Below are 14,344 nucleotides of genomic sequence, written 5' to 3'. Positions count from 1 at the left end.
TTATTAAATAAATTAGCATAACTCATTAACCTAGAAATTCTAATGATTTGGCCTTTTACCCAAGTGGCCTTTTGCCAAACAAGGTGGTTACTAGCAAAGTGTATATAGGATTTGATAAGGTAAATTTCCTATATGCATTCAAGCAGAAGGCCTTCTCAAAATCATTTTTGCATAACCAGATGTCTAAATAATTTATTTTTGGGGTGAATATTGTATGTGAATTTTTAAAAAATCAGTAGGCAAATTTAAATATCAAAATAATTTTAACTGGAGACGTGACTTTATTAGAGCTGAAGAGCTTAAGATAGCTACTTACTTTGGTATACTTAAGTTGCATAAAATGCATACAACCCTCCTTTTTGGCCTATCGTCTCAGCAAGAAGGTCATTTACAGAAATTATCTCTGTGTAGTTAAATTCCATTTTGAATGAAGTAATACAAAAGAAATGGAATGTTATATAAAAGATGCATGGCACTTCTTAAGGAAGTTAAATGCTTTTTCATATAGATGGAGAATAGGATAATTATTGTGCCTTGCAAAGAATGGGTGCATTTGCTATTTGCAGTGGCTTGTATAATATGGTAGAGGTAAACATAATATGAGCATTTCAGCAGGACCTCCAGCCTGAAAGTCACATATGTTTATATATTCTACAAAGATAGGTAAAATGTCCTGAAGAGAAAATCTAGAAAAACAAAATGGCATAAAAAACAGCTGAAAAGAAACCTAGCAACCAAAAAAAAAAAAAAAAAGAGTAAACGAGTGCCCAATTGGAATACATTTATCACCAAGTCAGGATTTTTCATCTTAAATGTTCATGGATTTCATTAGAACATGTAGAGAGAAAGTTCTTTTGACTTGGTTTTAGATAAAAGTATTCTGTGTGGACTCTCACCTATTTTTGTTTGCTCATCTGGGAATCTAAATGCAAGAAACAACTGATTTTACTTCCCTGCTTGAAGAAAATAATGTCCAGATTAAAATTATCTGAATAATCTTTGGTACTGCACTGTAAACTATCCAATCATCCATGTCACTTAGGGAGGGAGAGAGGGAACAGAGAAACAGACTGGTAAACCAATCAGCTTGCACTATACATGCACAGCTCTTATCAATAGTACTTTAATAGACCCAGGAAGTGTGCTAATAATAGAGGGGAGGGGTGTGAGTACTGAGATACATTTTCACAACAGCCTGCAAAACAGTGATTACAAATGTTAATTGTCGTGCAGAAAACACCTCATTAAAGGATACTTCAGAGATTTTTGTAAATACCAACTATATATATATATATATATATATATATATATATATATATATATATATATAAAAAATCTCTACTAAATCCCGAATACTTACAATACCGATAACCAGAATCCCAAGACCAGATACCCGAAAGACGAGAAGACCGGAAGACCAGAAGCATGAAATTTAAAATACCGAACAATACACTAAACATACACCACATACATACACATACATACACCTTCACCCAAAATACAAACACACAAACCTACACTACATAAAAGCAGGGTGGCAAGCCCCGATGCACCCCACACCCCCCTACTTAAATATTCTAACTCCAAGGTCACACTATACAAACACACGAAAACACCACTACATACCTACATTCCCCGCACACACATGTCACAGTCACAACACACACTTACACACACACTAAAGCCCCTAACCAACACAAACATAGAAACTTACCTAATCTCCTGACATCTCCGTACTTCGCGATTTTGAAATTCGAGTTGGGAATTTGGGTATCTGGTCTCAGGATTCCGGTCTTTAGTATTGTAAGTATTCAGGATTTAGTAGTGATATATATATATAAATATATATATATATATATATATATATATATATATATATATAAATATATATATATATATATAGATATGTATACATACATGTATGCTTTGCTGTAGGTTCATTATAATTCCCAACCATATACAAGAAAAAAAATAGTAATTTAAATAATTCATTTAGTTTCTCTCTGGTAGGCTGGACAGTTTTGAAAGTATTATATATATTTATATATATATATATATATATATATATATATATATATATATATATATATATATATGTATATAGGTAAATATGTTTCTTATCTAAACAGGTTTATGTGTGTGCATACATATATATACATGTGTGTATAGTTCTGCATTATTAAACTATGAATGTGTGATTTTAGTGGAGAGGCTGCAGCCTACAGCCTAAAAACATTAACACCCCCTTGCCATTTCCATGAGCAAATGCATCTTTTTTTCTCCTATTTTACTCTATATATTTCATGCTGTTTTAATCCCTTAGATGTTATTCTTGCTTAACACAGTAAATTAGATGATTTTGAAAGGAATGATATGACTGTAAGGTGCTGGAATTAACTAAAAACAACTGGAAGAAAGTGGAATGAGACTGGAATGAATGTCTTTATCTGTTAACTACCTAGAACTGTGCTGAACAGGTGCCATTCTCATCTTTATGTGCTAAGTCTTCTTGTACTTTTCAGAATAAAGTCAGCACACACTGTAGTTTGATTAAGAATGCTTTATTATGTACAGTGAAGGTAGAATTCAACATTATCTGAATACTTACGTAATGTCCAAAGGCGAAAAGCAACAAGAGGCAACAACCTGCCAATATCCGAATACTGTTTCCAATAAAAGTGCTGATAAACTGAAACCATCCCCTGCATTCATATTCATATTTCTTTGATAAACTGAAATAATCTTCTGCATTTATATTCTTTATATTAATTTCATCCTGAATAATATAATTAATGTTCTGGAATATGGATATTTGACCTGACTTCTGCCCTCTTACCTGAGTGTCTGTACTGCCTTCTGAGGACTGCACTGCCATGACTCTCTGCATATCAGTGCAAATTAACTAACTTAGCTGTGTATAAAGTATTTCCTATTAATACCAAAATCCTGTAAAGTTCTACATGCCTCTTTAGCCTTGGTTCCTAAACCTTGTAGCATACAGACAAGATGTGTTTATACTTAAATGCACAGCATATTCTGTTCTTATCAGTATCCTTGACGGAAGGTTATTTTTACTGATTGAAAGTGCATTTCCTAAAACTGTATGCATACCGTGAAACCTGCTATGATATGGTGAAATTTCTAGACTTTTGGAAAGAGAATACTGTATTTTTGTGCATTTAAATAATACTTAATCTAACAGATCTGTACTATGGTATGTTGCTGTCCAAATATTTTATACTAAATCCTTTAAAGATATTAATATAAGCAAAGTTTCTTAAAGCTACTATTGTTAAAGTGTCTTTTTTCATTGAGAACCTACATGATGTAGAAACAGTATTTTTGTTTACATCATTGCTGAGGGTATCTTAAAGATGAATCAGGTATGAAAAAATGAGCAAGTACAATTTTTACTAAATATCAATTAGATTTGTTATTTGTAATTTTCCAATACTTCTAGTGCTAAAACAATCTGCATATGGTGAGTGGTAGATTGCTAGCATCTTCTCTCCTGTTCTGGTTAATCCACAAATCTCTTGACACAATGCTACAATTGTCTCATGTACACACAACACCTCTCCAGTCAGACACACTGACGTCCACCAGGCTGAGCAAGAGAGAGGTAGCAGCTGGCTACGCCCTGCTCGGAGGCTAGGATCCATGCATATAACTAACACACAAGGCACAAACAAAGCAGAAACCAAATATGGCTCCGTCATTGTCCATGGCCGTGCCTGACCTGACTACATGAAAAGAGACACATTGATGTCTGGCGCTGTAACCGAGACCTGGTTCATGGCTCCTGAGAGCACTCCAGCTCAGGCATTATTACCACACATATCATGCTGCCCCAAAACGGCCGGGCGAACCACAGGGAGAGTGTCCATATTCATCAATCATCACTACCCCACACCTCAGGTTAGTCACTCATGAATGGCTCATGAAGACCATCCAGGTGCAGCTAACCATAGGCAAAAACTATACAAAACTGGGCATGTTACAGATCACCCTCCTCAGATCCAAGAATCCCACTCAAGATCCCACTCAGCTTGAATTGGAAGATAAATACCATCATATAATGAGACTTCAATTACCATCCTTCAACTACCCTAATAACATAGATACTCTGCACTACCTACCCCAGCCCCACCTAGCCTAACCCTTCCTGGAAAAATGCAACTCAAATGCAATGGAAAATCCCACAAGGGAGCTAGTACAGGGGAGATAATAGGATATCACTGATCACCACAAACATGGGAACAAATGTTCACCCGAGGAGTATTCCCCAATGGTGAGATTCTGACCACAAACTAATCACCCTGGATCTCCAATATCTGAAGATTTAATATATCTCAATGGTATCATTTACAAAAGTATAGACTATCAGTTTCTCAACTATATAAGTTGTGAGCCATTGATAAAGTTGCATCTCATAGACTAATACCTACAACTGTGAATTGCCTAAAGTTTAATAATATTTTGATTTCATAACATGCAGTTTTCATCAGTTATATTCCTGAAACCCATTTTTAGCTTGTGCATCTCAGCTGAGATATTTGTCAGGTAATATAGTCAGAGTACCCAGCTGTAAGGTCAGATTGTGATATCAGTGGATAAATGAACCCCAGCTGTCTAACCATTGCTACTCTGGCTTACTGCTTCTAAACTACAGATTCAAATGATATTGTGGGTAATAATTGGCTAGAAGTTAAACTATTAGTGGCATATCTACATATATGCAAGTGTGCATCTATATATGGATAGTGTAGGTAGCATCTTTAAAATGTGGCTGAATATATAGCTATAATATATAGCTAAATAGCTACAGAAGGGAAGTATTATTATGTTTTCTACAGACAATAAATTAAGTTAGCAGTAAATAGCAAACAGCCTAAAATGCAATGTTTCTGTCTGTTTACAGTTCTAGGAATGACATTCATGCAACATTAAGCATGGAAACATGCTAAGGCAGATGCAAAAATAGCATATAATGGAAGATTAAGTTTGGGTTTCAGACATTGCATACATTTTATATAGGGCAACATACATTTTATACAGGGCAACAAACACTCTCCTCCACTTTGATTTATATGATTGTGGAGGAAATAAAAACAGTATGATGCAAGAAAATGTACGAAAAAAACCCCACAAAATGTATAGCACGCAAGAAAATTTAAAAAAGACAATCACTTACCTGTTAACTTCACTATATAATTGTTTTTTTGTCCAGTGTGGTGCTTTTATGGCTCCATAGAAAAGAAGATGTTCATAAACAGTTAAATAGTCAAATAGAACATCATGCTGTGGACAAAATCCTATGTCTTGCTTCAGAGTAGGAAGAGCTGCTCTCATGTTTTTACCATTTATGTATATTGTACCAGAGCTTGGCTTGCACAGACCTGTCAGCATGGATCTGAAGTAAACAAAATGTATTAGTTCTACTTAAAATTTCAGGATTTCACTTATACAATTTTAGAATATGCACTTCTCTAAAAACTAAACTGAACTTAAAACAATTTGTTAGAACAGATGCTTCTCCAAAAAATTAACATACACTTCTAGTTTTAATTAGTTGTACTGTGTGACTGCTTTACTTTTTAAAAATCATTGATGGTAGACTGTTATTTGAATAATCATTATTGTCATAGTAAAATACAAAAGTTTAATGGGATCCATACAAATAGTCCAGGGGATATTTTGCTGCCAGCATTCAACTGCAAAGTCTGAAAACTATAACAATTACAAAAATATCTTGGAAGTGGAGTATCATGCACTAGTTCTAACTATGCTCCTTTTTACTTAGTACATGAAACATTGATTGCTTGGTTGAACCCTTGGCAAGGTGTGTGTGTGTGTGTGTGTGTGTGTGTGTGTGTGTGTGTGTGTGTGTGTGTGTGTGTGTGCGCGTGTGTGCATGTGTATTTGTACACAGTGAATACAGTTTATATACATCTCCTTGATGCTGTCAAATGTAAACTTATCTGAGTAAAAGGAGCAGGAAAATACTTCTCAACTGTCCAGATTTTTGATTCATATTTGTGGTCTGTATCAACTAAAAGTTTTGGTTTCTGGCAAATCACTCAGGCTTGAAATCACTGAATAATGACACACATCTGAGTTTTCAACTTCATATTCAAAAAATGTTTGCTAACACAAATCCTTCTATTCTTTATAAGAGCAGTATTTAAAATATGTCCCTATTTTGGGGCCTTTAATCCATCCATCTGTCCTCAACCCCTTTTCTCATTTTTGCACATGGGGTCAGGATGTCACTTCAGCAGTGACAATCATCTCAAACCAAGGTTTACACCGCTGGGTGGCTAGCACTGCCACTGAAGTTTTGGGGCCATTGTCCCCCCCATTACTTTAGATTTTGACAAGGTTTTTTCCACTAAGAGTTTTAGAGGTATGGCAAGGAACTAGCTCCTTTGTAAATGTTTATTACTGTAAAGTACATTTACAAAAGTGTAAACTGCTATTAAATTGCAATTAAGCAAATATATATCACATGCTTACAAAAGACGATACAATTAATTTAATGTTGGTTGAGTCAATCATTGAACAATATTTATGATATTAAAATTTCTTATTTCTGTTAGATTCCTAATGTGGTCCAACAAGCAAGAATGCTCAGCTAGGTGTATGTTACTGTGTATATAACACACACACCCAGGGGTGCAGCATCAGGTGTCTACACCACTGCAAGGGCATCATTTACTTAGTAACACTCACTCTGGAAGGAGCATTATTGTGCTTAGAGAATTAGCTGTCAGTAAACTGTTGTGATTTACTTATTTTTTTATAATTATATTATTATTATTTGATATTTTTGATGTAAAATAGGTCTTCCTCCTAATGTTTCAAAGTTGCTGTAATATATATAATTCTTTGTAATTCTTTGTAATCTAGTTTAGGTTTCAATGTTTTTTTTTTTTTCTCCTGGTCTATTTTTCTGGTTATAGAAGTTCTATTGATGTTTGTGTGTGTTTAATAGAGATTTATTTTTTTTTTTTTCACTTGCCTTCTTTTTTGGTTGAAGTGATTGGTTGAAGTAACTTGTTACTTGTAATTGTTACTTGTAACTTGTTATTTGCACTCATTATATATATCTCTCTCTTTTTCTCCCGGGCCTCTTGAAAATGGAAATATGCTCAGTCAAAATAGCCAATATATCAGATGTAAATAAATAAAATAAAATAAATATAAATGGTGTTGGAGGAAGTATTTTTTATCCAAAATATAAGATTTTAAAAAATGTCTGATATTTACCTAATTTTATGGTCCCTTATTCATAAAATGTGTGGTTTGCTGGCAATCGTTGGTGATTAAGTCAGTAAATAATGACATATATTTGAGTTTTTTACTTTATTTCCTTCAGAAATCCTGTTATTCTAGCATCTTTCTGGGAGAAATATTTAAAATATGTTTCTATTGCTTAGCCGCAGTGTCCCATTTATTTTAGGTTTTAATCAGATCTCTTGAGCTAATAGGTTGAGATATATATATATATATATATATATATATATATATATATATATATATATATATATATATATATATATACCTCTTAACTTCTGTTGCCACTGCTCAATCACTCTCATGCTCTCTCTCTTTTACAAACACTTCTGCTTTCATGCACACAAGCATGCACTCACATGTAAACATGCATACCCATTTTTAGTGTTTCTTTTAATTTTACATTTGCTAATTAGTTAAAGCTCAGTTGACTTCAATTTCATGCACAGATACACTCACACACACAGACATAAACACACACACACACACACACACACACACACACACACACACACACACACACACACACACACACTTTTCTATTTTTTAATAATTTTATACTTGCTAAACAGAAAAGTGCTGCTTAGCAAGTGTAAAATAGTGGACTTCCTTAGAGATAAAGCTCCACTGCAGCCTGATATTGCTGATGTGAAGCATTTGACTCCTTTTTCTTTTTTTTTTCTTTTTTTGAAAATGTTTTTATTATTAAATTTTCATAAAACATAATCACTACAACATTTGTAATCAGAAATGTGCATAGATATTTAAAAGTAAGAAAAAAAAAACATAATCCTATAAATTCAGACACAAAGAAAATAACTATTTACAAGAGTGTCCATCAACTCTTCTAGTCATTTCTGTTGTTTCATGTCTGTTCAATTCCAGATTTTTTTTCATTTTTGCTTGTCAAGCAGTTCTTTAAATTCTGCCCATACATTGAGACAAAGGGTACTTCTGTTCATTCCCAATCTGATTGTAATACTTTCTAGAAGAGTTACTTCGGTTGCTAAACTTATAACATTTTTAAATGAGGGAGTAAGTTTATTTTTCCAGTTTTGTGTGATCACTTTTCTGGATATGGTGAAAACAGTCCACAATATGGTATATTTCATTCTTTTAACCCAAGTGGGAATAGGTGTATTAAAAAGAATTAATGATTTAGATAAAATAATTATATCTCCAAAAATGCCTGTAAAAAAGAATTAATATTATTCCAAAAAGCAATCAAGACAGTACAATCAAAGAGCATGTGTTGCCACTCTCCTTTAAGTTCTTTCTTGCATTTCCAATAATGTTGCTTTTTCTTGTACATCAATTTGGGTGAAGGATCTATGTAAAAACTTCCACGTAAACAAATGCCATCTAAAAGATGAAGTAGTATGTTTAGATGATAAGACGAGATCAGACAGGAGTCCCTGTGGACTATGATGTTTGCAGATGACATTGTGATCTGTAGTGAGAGTAGGAACAGGTTGCGGAGACCCTGGAGAGGTCAAGAGGTGGAGATATGGTCTAGAGAGGAGAGGAATGAAGGTCAACAGAACTAAGACAGAATATATGTGTATGAATGAGAGGGAGGATAGAGGAATGGTGAGGATGCAAGGAGTAGTGCTGGTGAAGGTGGATACGTTTAAATACTTGGGATCAATAGTTCAGATTAATGGGGAGTGTGGAAGAGAGGTGAAGAAGAGAGTACAGACAGGGTGGAGAAGAGCATCAGGAGAGATTTGTGACAGACGAGTACCAGTAAGAGTGAAATGGGAAGTTCTACAACAGGGAGAAAAGCTATGTTATACGGGTTGGAGACAATGGCATTGACAAAAAGGCAGGAGTCAGAGCTGGACATGGCAGAGTTAAAGATGTTAAGATTTGCACTGGGTGTGACAAGGGTGGAAAGGATTAGGAATAAGTATATTAGAGGGTCAGCCCAGGTTGGATGGTTTAGAGACAAAGCCAGACAGGCAAGATTGCATTGGTTTGGACATGTGTATATTGGGAAAAGGATGCTAAGGCTGGAGCTGCCAGGTAAGAGGAGAAGAGGAAGGCCTAAGATAAGGTTTATGGATGTGGTAAGAGAGGACATGCAGGTGATTGGTGTGACCGAGCAAGATGCAGAGGACAGGAAGAAATGGAAATGGATGATCCACTATGGCGACCCCTAACAGGAACTGCCAAAAGAAAAAGAAGAAGAAGAAATATTTTTTTGTCTTCTTTACTTGGTGATCTGTTATTGATTTGGGTGAAATAGTTCCAATATGTATCATTACATGTTTTACTTTCCCTCTTTACCACTTTATACAATTTGGACAAGAGACTATGTCCCAAGGAACTTTGTTGTAATAAAAATATGATACATTCAATCAACTTTGGGACATGATCCCTTAACATTGGTTGTGTTGACTTAATTTCCCCTTCTATATATGGTCTACAAGATTGTATATCTAACCACATATCTTTATCCAAATCATATTTATTCTTAATGCATTTTAGAGTGTAGCTTTTTGTCTTTTATTAACTGAAACCAGTACAACAGATTATTCTCTTTAAAGGCAACTATTGTTTCTAAATTTGAAGTAAGAATATTACTTTGAGTATATGCTATAGGAAACATAAGGAAACTCCATACATTATAAGCCAGATTTCTATATATAAATTTTATAAAAGTTTTTAATATAGTCAAAATGAAATAAGAATCACTTATTTGGTGACAGTTCCCTGTAATGTAATCCTTTAATAACCAAAATAAACTATTTCATTTAAGATAATTATTAGTATATCTATTACAGTTAGAATTGTTTCCTAAAAAGGTTTCCTAAAACCTCTTTCCATCCAGCTATATAAGTGTTGTTGATCCAAAGACATATTGTTTTCATAACTGATGATAATGAATATAATGCTATGTCTGGTAGTTATATTCCCCCTACTTCCCAGTCTCTTATATGATGACTTAACACAATCCTTGGTTTGCCAGGGAACCAAAGAAATTTCAAAATTAAAGTGTTAAATTCTTTAATACAGGTTTTCATAGGAGGTAATGTTAATGATTTAATAATATATATGAATTTTGGCAGGATAATCGTTTTGATGATATTGAGTTTTTCTTCAATTGTAAAGGCAATTTTATTCATTTTCCATTAGATTCTTTATCTTATTTATAAAATAAGTATAATTATAATTTACTATATCTTTAATAATATACATTATGGTTATTCACAAGCAATTTGTTTTCTTTTCTTTAACAATATATTTATGGAACTTATTTTGGATTTTATTCTTATTTACTTTTATCAGTAATATTTAGTTTTGTTATCATTAAATGTTAAACCAGATTTTCTCTGAAATAGTTCCATTGCTAAAAAAAGTTACAGATGTAGAGTTATTATTATCACTCAATATCAATAAGATGTCATATGCAAACAACTGAATATTAGAACTTGAATTTTCTGTTTTAATACCTTTTATATCTGTATTTGACCTAATAAAATTAGCAAAAGGTTCCATAACTAGGGTTAAAAACAGAAGTGAAAGAGGACATCCTTGTTTAGTTCCTTTTAATATTTGTATAGAATCAGATATGAAAGTACCTATTCTGACATATGCAAAGCAATCTGGACAGAGAAGATTAATAAGATGTGCAAAGTTAAAAGAAAACTTGTATTCTTCTAGAGCTAGCAAAATATATTTCCAGTTGACTGAGTCAAAAGTATTATTTATATCAAGACTCATCGATGTTAAGTTTTCATTTGTGTTATTTGTATATTTGATTATTATAATTATTCTTTTAATATTATCATAGGTGTTTCTATTTAAAATAAACCCAGTTTGATCTTCATCAATCATAGAGGGTAGAATGTATTTTAGTCTATTAGCATGAATTGGCATAAATAGTTTATATTCTACATTTAGAAGTGAAACGGGTCTGTATGAAGAGCACTGAGTAGGATCCTTGTCGTTTTTTAATATTGGAGAGATAAGGGTTTATTTCCAAGAAGGAGGAACTTTAGTTAAGTCCTTAACTATGGAAAAAATCTTACGTAATATGTGTAAGGCTTCTTTAGGTAACAACTTGTAAAGTTCAGATATGATTCCATCATTGCCTGTTGCTTTATTAGAGTTCAATTTAGAAATTTGGGTTTGAAGTTCAGACATAGAAATTGGTTTGCCAATTAATTTCATTTGGTCATATGATAGCCTCGTTTTTTTTATTTTTTCTAATAAATGTTTTGATTGTTTCCTCTGGATCTATTAGTATATTATTTTAATTAATTTCATTGTAATAGTCTCTGAATTCCTTTAGAATATTTTCTATTTCCATTACTTTTTCTTTCTTTCTATGTGAATAGATTTATTTTATGTGACTGGATTTACTGAGTAATTTTGTTTTGGTGGCTAGATTGTGCATAGACTTTGGCTTGATAGAAAAGTTAGTTATCTTAAACTTCTCAATACTGATTTGGTTTAATGATTTAAAATTTCCAAGTATTTGTCATTTAGCTTATTGACCTCTTCTATGTTATTATTTTTATTCTTCTAGCTTTCTAACTTCAGCTTATTTTTCAGCAGTCTTTACCTGTACATTAACACCCTACTGCAGAACATTCATTCTCCAATCAGAGTGTGATGTATAGGTAGCCCATTCTTGAAGCACTGTTACTAATTACCCATAGCAATACCAAAGGATGTTTTATAGCCACTTAAAGAAAGACAGAACTCATTAGAATTACTAAACAGTGTAATTAGTCTTGAACACAAAAACAGGAAGGCCCTTCCTGCATTTGTCAGGATGCAGAGAAATATCACTCCATGTTTTGTTCAAAGTTTCATTAATTAATTGATGAGTAATGTGTGGAGGAAAGCAATTCAAATTTATACCAATATTATACAGAGTGAACATGGAAACTGATTATTATAACTGTCAGCTATATGATTAAGTTCTGTACACATTTAATCCAGGTTATGTGCTTAAGATATAAAGAACATCTTACTTAGATAATTAATAAAACATGATTTTTAATGACAAAATTAATTACTAAATAAAATAAAGAACTGTACTATGCTGATGCTCATTAATACCAACAATTGAACTGTTAAGAAAAAAATATGTAAGAAAAGAGGTGTATGTTAAAATAGGCAGCCTTTAATTGCAATAAAATGAAACAACAGTAAAGGCGGTGAGTGTTTTTATCCAGCATGGTGAGCAGCAATGCAGTGGGGTTAGATGACTTAGGTATATATAAAGATGCATTCATCACATGTAAATAATGTCATACAAATGATTATAAATATGCTAAAGAGAGACACCGCATATGCAAATGATGAAACCAGGCATAGCTAAGATGCTAGGAATCTCCTGTGTCCTCTGTCAGATACTGATTTGTCTCATAGCAAGGAATATAACAGAAACTTAGGGGGCAATTACACTACCCTCTAATGTTAAATAGGACTAGTCTGCATACATTTTTCTTAGTGAGGAGTCTCATGAATGCTTATCTTCTGTAGGTTCTGGGGACAATTTTAGTATAATTTGAAGTGGTGGCATTTCATTGCTGTGATGTATTTAAATAGCTCAAGTAAGCCTTATTTTAGGATTTTCTTGGTTTTATACTGCAGTTATGCTTCATTTTAGTCTGTTTATTTTTAGTAAATTTAGACAATCAAGATTTTATCTGTTTTGTTGGTAATGCCATTCTCTATTATGGTTAGTACCTTCTTTTGGATTTTAGTCTTTTCAAAATGTTGTTACATTAAGAACAAATTGTATTCCTCAGAGGCTGATTTAGGTGGTAAGTGGTGTTTGTGTGTGTGTGTGTGTGTGTGTGTGTGTGTGTGTGTGTGTGTGTGTGTGTGTGTGCGGGTGTGTGTGTGCTCACACGTGTGTTTATTTGAGTGAGTGTGGGTACAAGTGTATGTGTGTGTGTGTGTGTGTGTGTGTATGTGTGTGTGTGTGTGTGTGTGTGTATGTGTGTGTGCTTGTTTTCTGTATGTAATGTATAAAGTAGGGCAATGCAGTAATGGTGCAAATGGTAAAGGTGCAAGTACTGATAGCCAGGCAACATTGGCTGGATGTGAAAGCCCCTGTAGTGTTGCATGCCAGACTGCTGACAAAGGTACATTGCCCTGTATACAATACAGTAACCATAAATACAGGCAAGGTGGAGAATGATGCTCATGCTGATGCACATGTGTTGAAAAGATATCGGTAAGTAATACAGGGACCTGGTAACATACCAGGATGCCTATTGGCCAGACTGAAACAATGTCTGTCAAATCCCCTACAGAGTGCTAATAAAAGCAGCTTGCAATCAAGGTTTGTACCAGATAAATGGAGGACTACAACAGTCATCTCCCTGCACAAAGGTAGAGTGTCAAATGACCATGGCAACTATAGACTTATAAGCCTGTTCAGCCTCATCTGTAAGGCTATGGGAAGGGTCCTTATGTAATTAATAAATAAGGGACACAGGCAATCTATAGACCCTCCGCTCAAGCCAATTCAGTTTTGTCAAGGGCAGATTCTCCCTACTTAAGCTGGTCAACTTCTTCAAAAAGGTTATCAAGGCACTGGATGAGGAAAAAGTGCTTACATTTAAAATTTAAATTGTTCTATTATTACACCCATTTCTGGGCATTTAATTTACCACTGCTTAACACATTAGTCTCTGACTCAAATCTTTATTAATCTATTGCCTGATACCCAGCTCACTACTCACTATTGATCAGTGATCTACACATGCTCAAACAGATTAATTCTCATATTAGTGGGAGGTGGTTCCTGCTTATTAGTGTGAGGTATTTCCAGCTTATTAGTGTGAGGTATGTCCTGCTTATTAGTGGCAGGTGTTTTCTGCTTATTAGTGGGAGGTGTTTCCAACGTCATTCCTCCCCTATCCTCAGTTTCCCAGCCATCCCCAAAATCAACACATTTATACTTTTTTCTACAAACCCACCCACTGTTCCCATAAAACTCTACCCTTGTAAAGACATAAACTTTAAAATACATCAAACAACTATAATACCAGTTGAAACAATGTAACCAGAGATAATATCA

At 33.7% G+C, this 14,344-nt stretch overlaps 1 protein-coding gene across 1 annotated transcript in view; it reads right to left on the bottom strand.

Annotated features, from left to right (window-relative positions):
- LOC122796911 (ATP-binding cassette sub-family A member 13-like) overlaps positions 1-14,344 on the bottom strand; it is a 3,979,956-nt gene that overhangs the window by 3,003,901 nt on the left and 961,711 nt on the right. The window contains exon 15 of the mRNA XM_044065669.1: positions 5,195-5,413. Coding sequence (XP_043921604.1) covers positions 5,195-5,413 — 219 coding nt within the window. The remainder of the gene's footprint in view (positions 1-5,194; positions 5,414-14,344) is intronic.

The sequence above is a fragment of the Protopterus annectens genome, chromosome 3.part0 (assembly GCF_019279795.1).
Source record: "Protopterus annectens isolate FY-2018-M chromosome 3.part0, PAN1.0, whole genome shotgun sequence".
In the NCBI taxonomy this organism is placed as follows: domain Eukaryota; kingdom Metazoa; phylum Chordata; order Ceratodontiformes; family Protopteridae; genus Protopterus; species Protopterus annectens.
The sequence above is the reverse complement of the archived record's forward strand: the minus strand, read 5'-3'. Positions and strand labels throughout refer to the sequence as shown.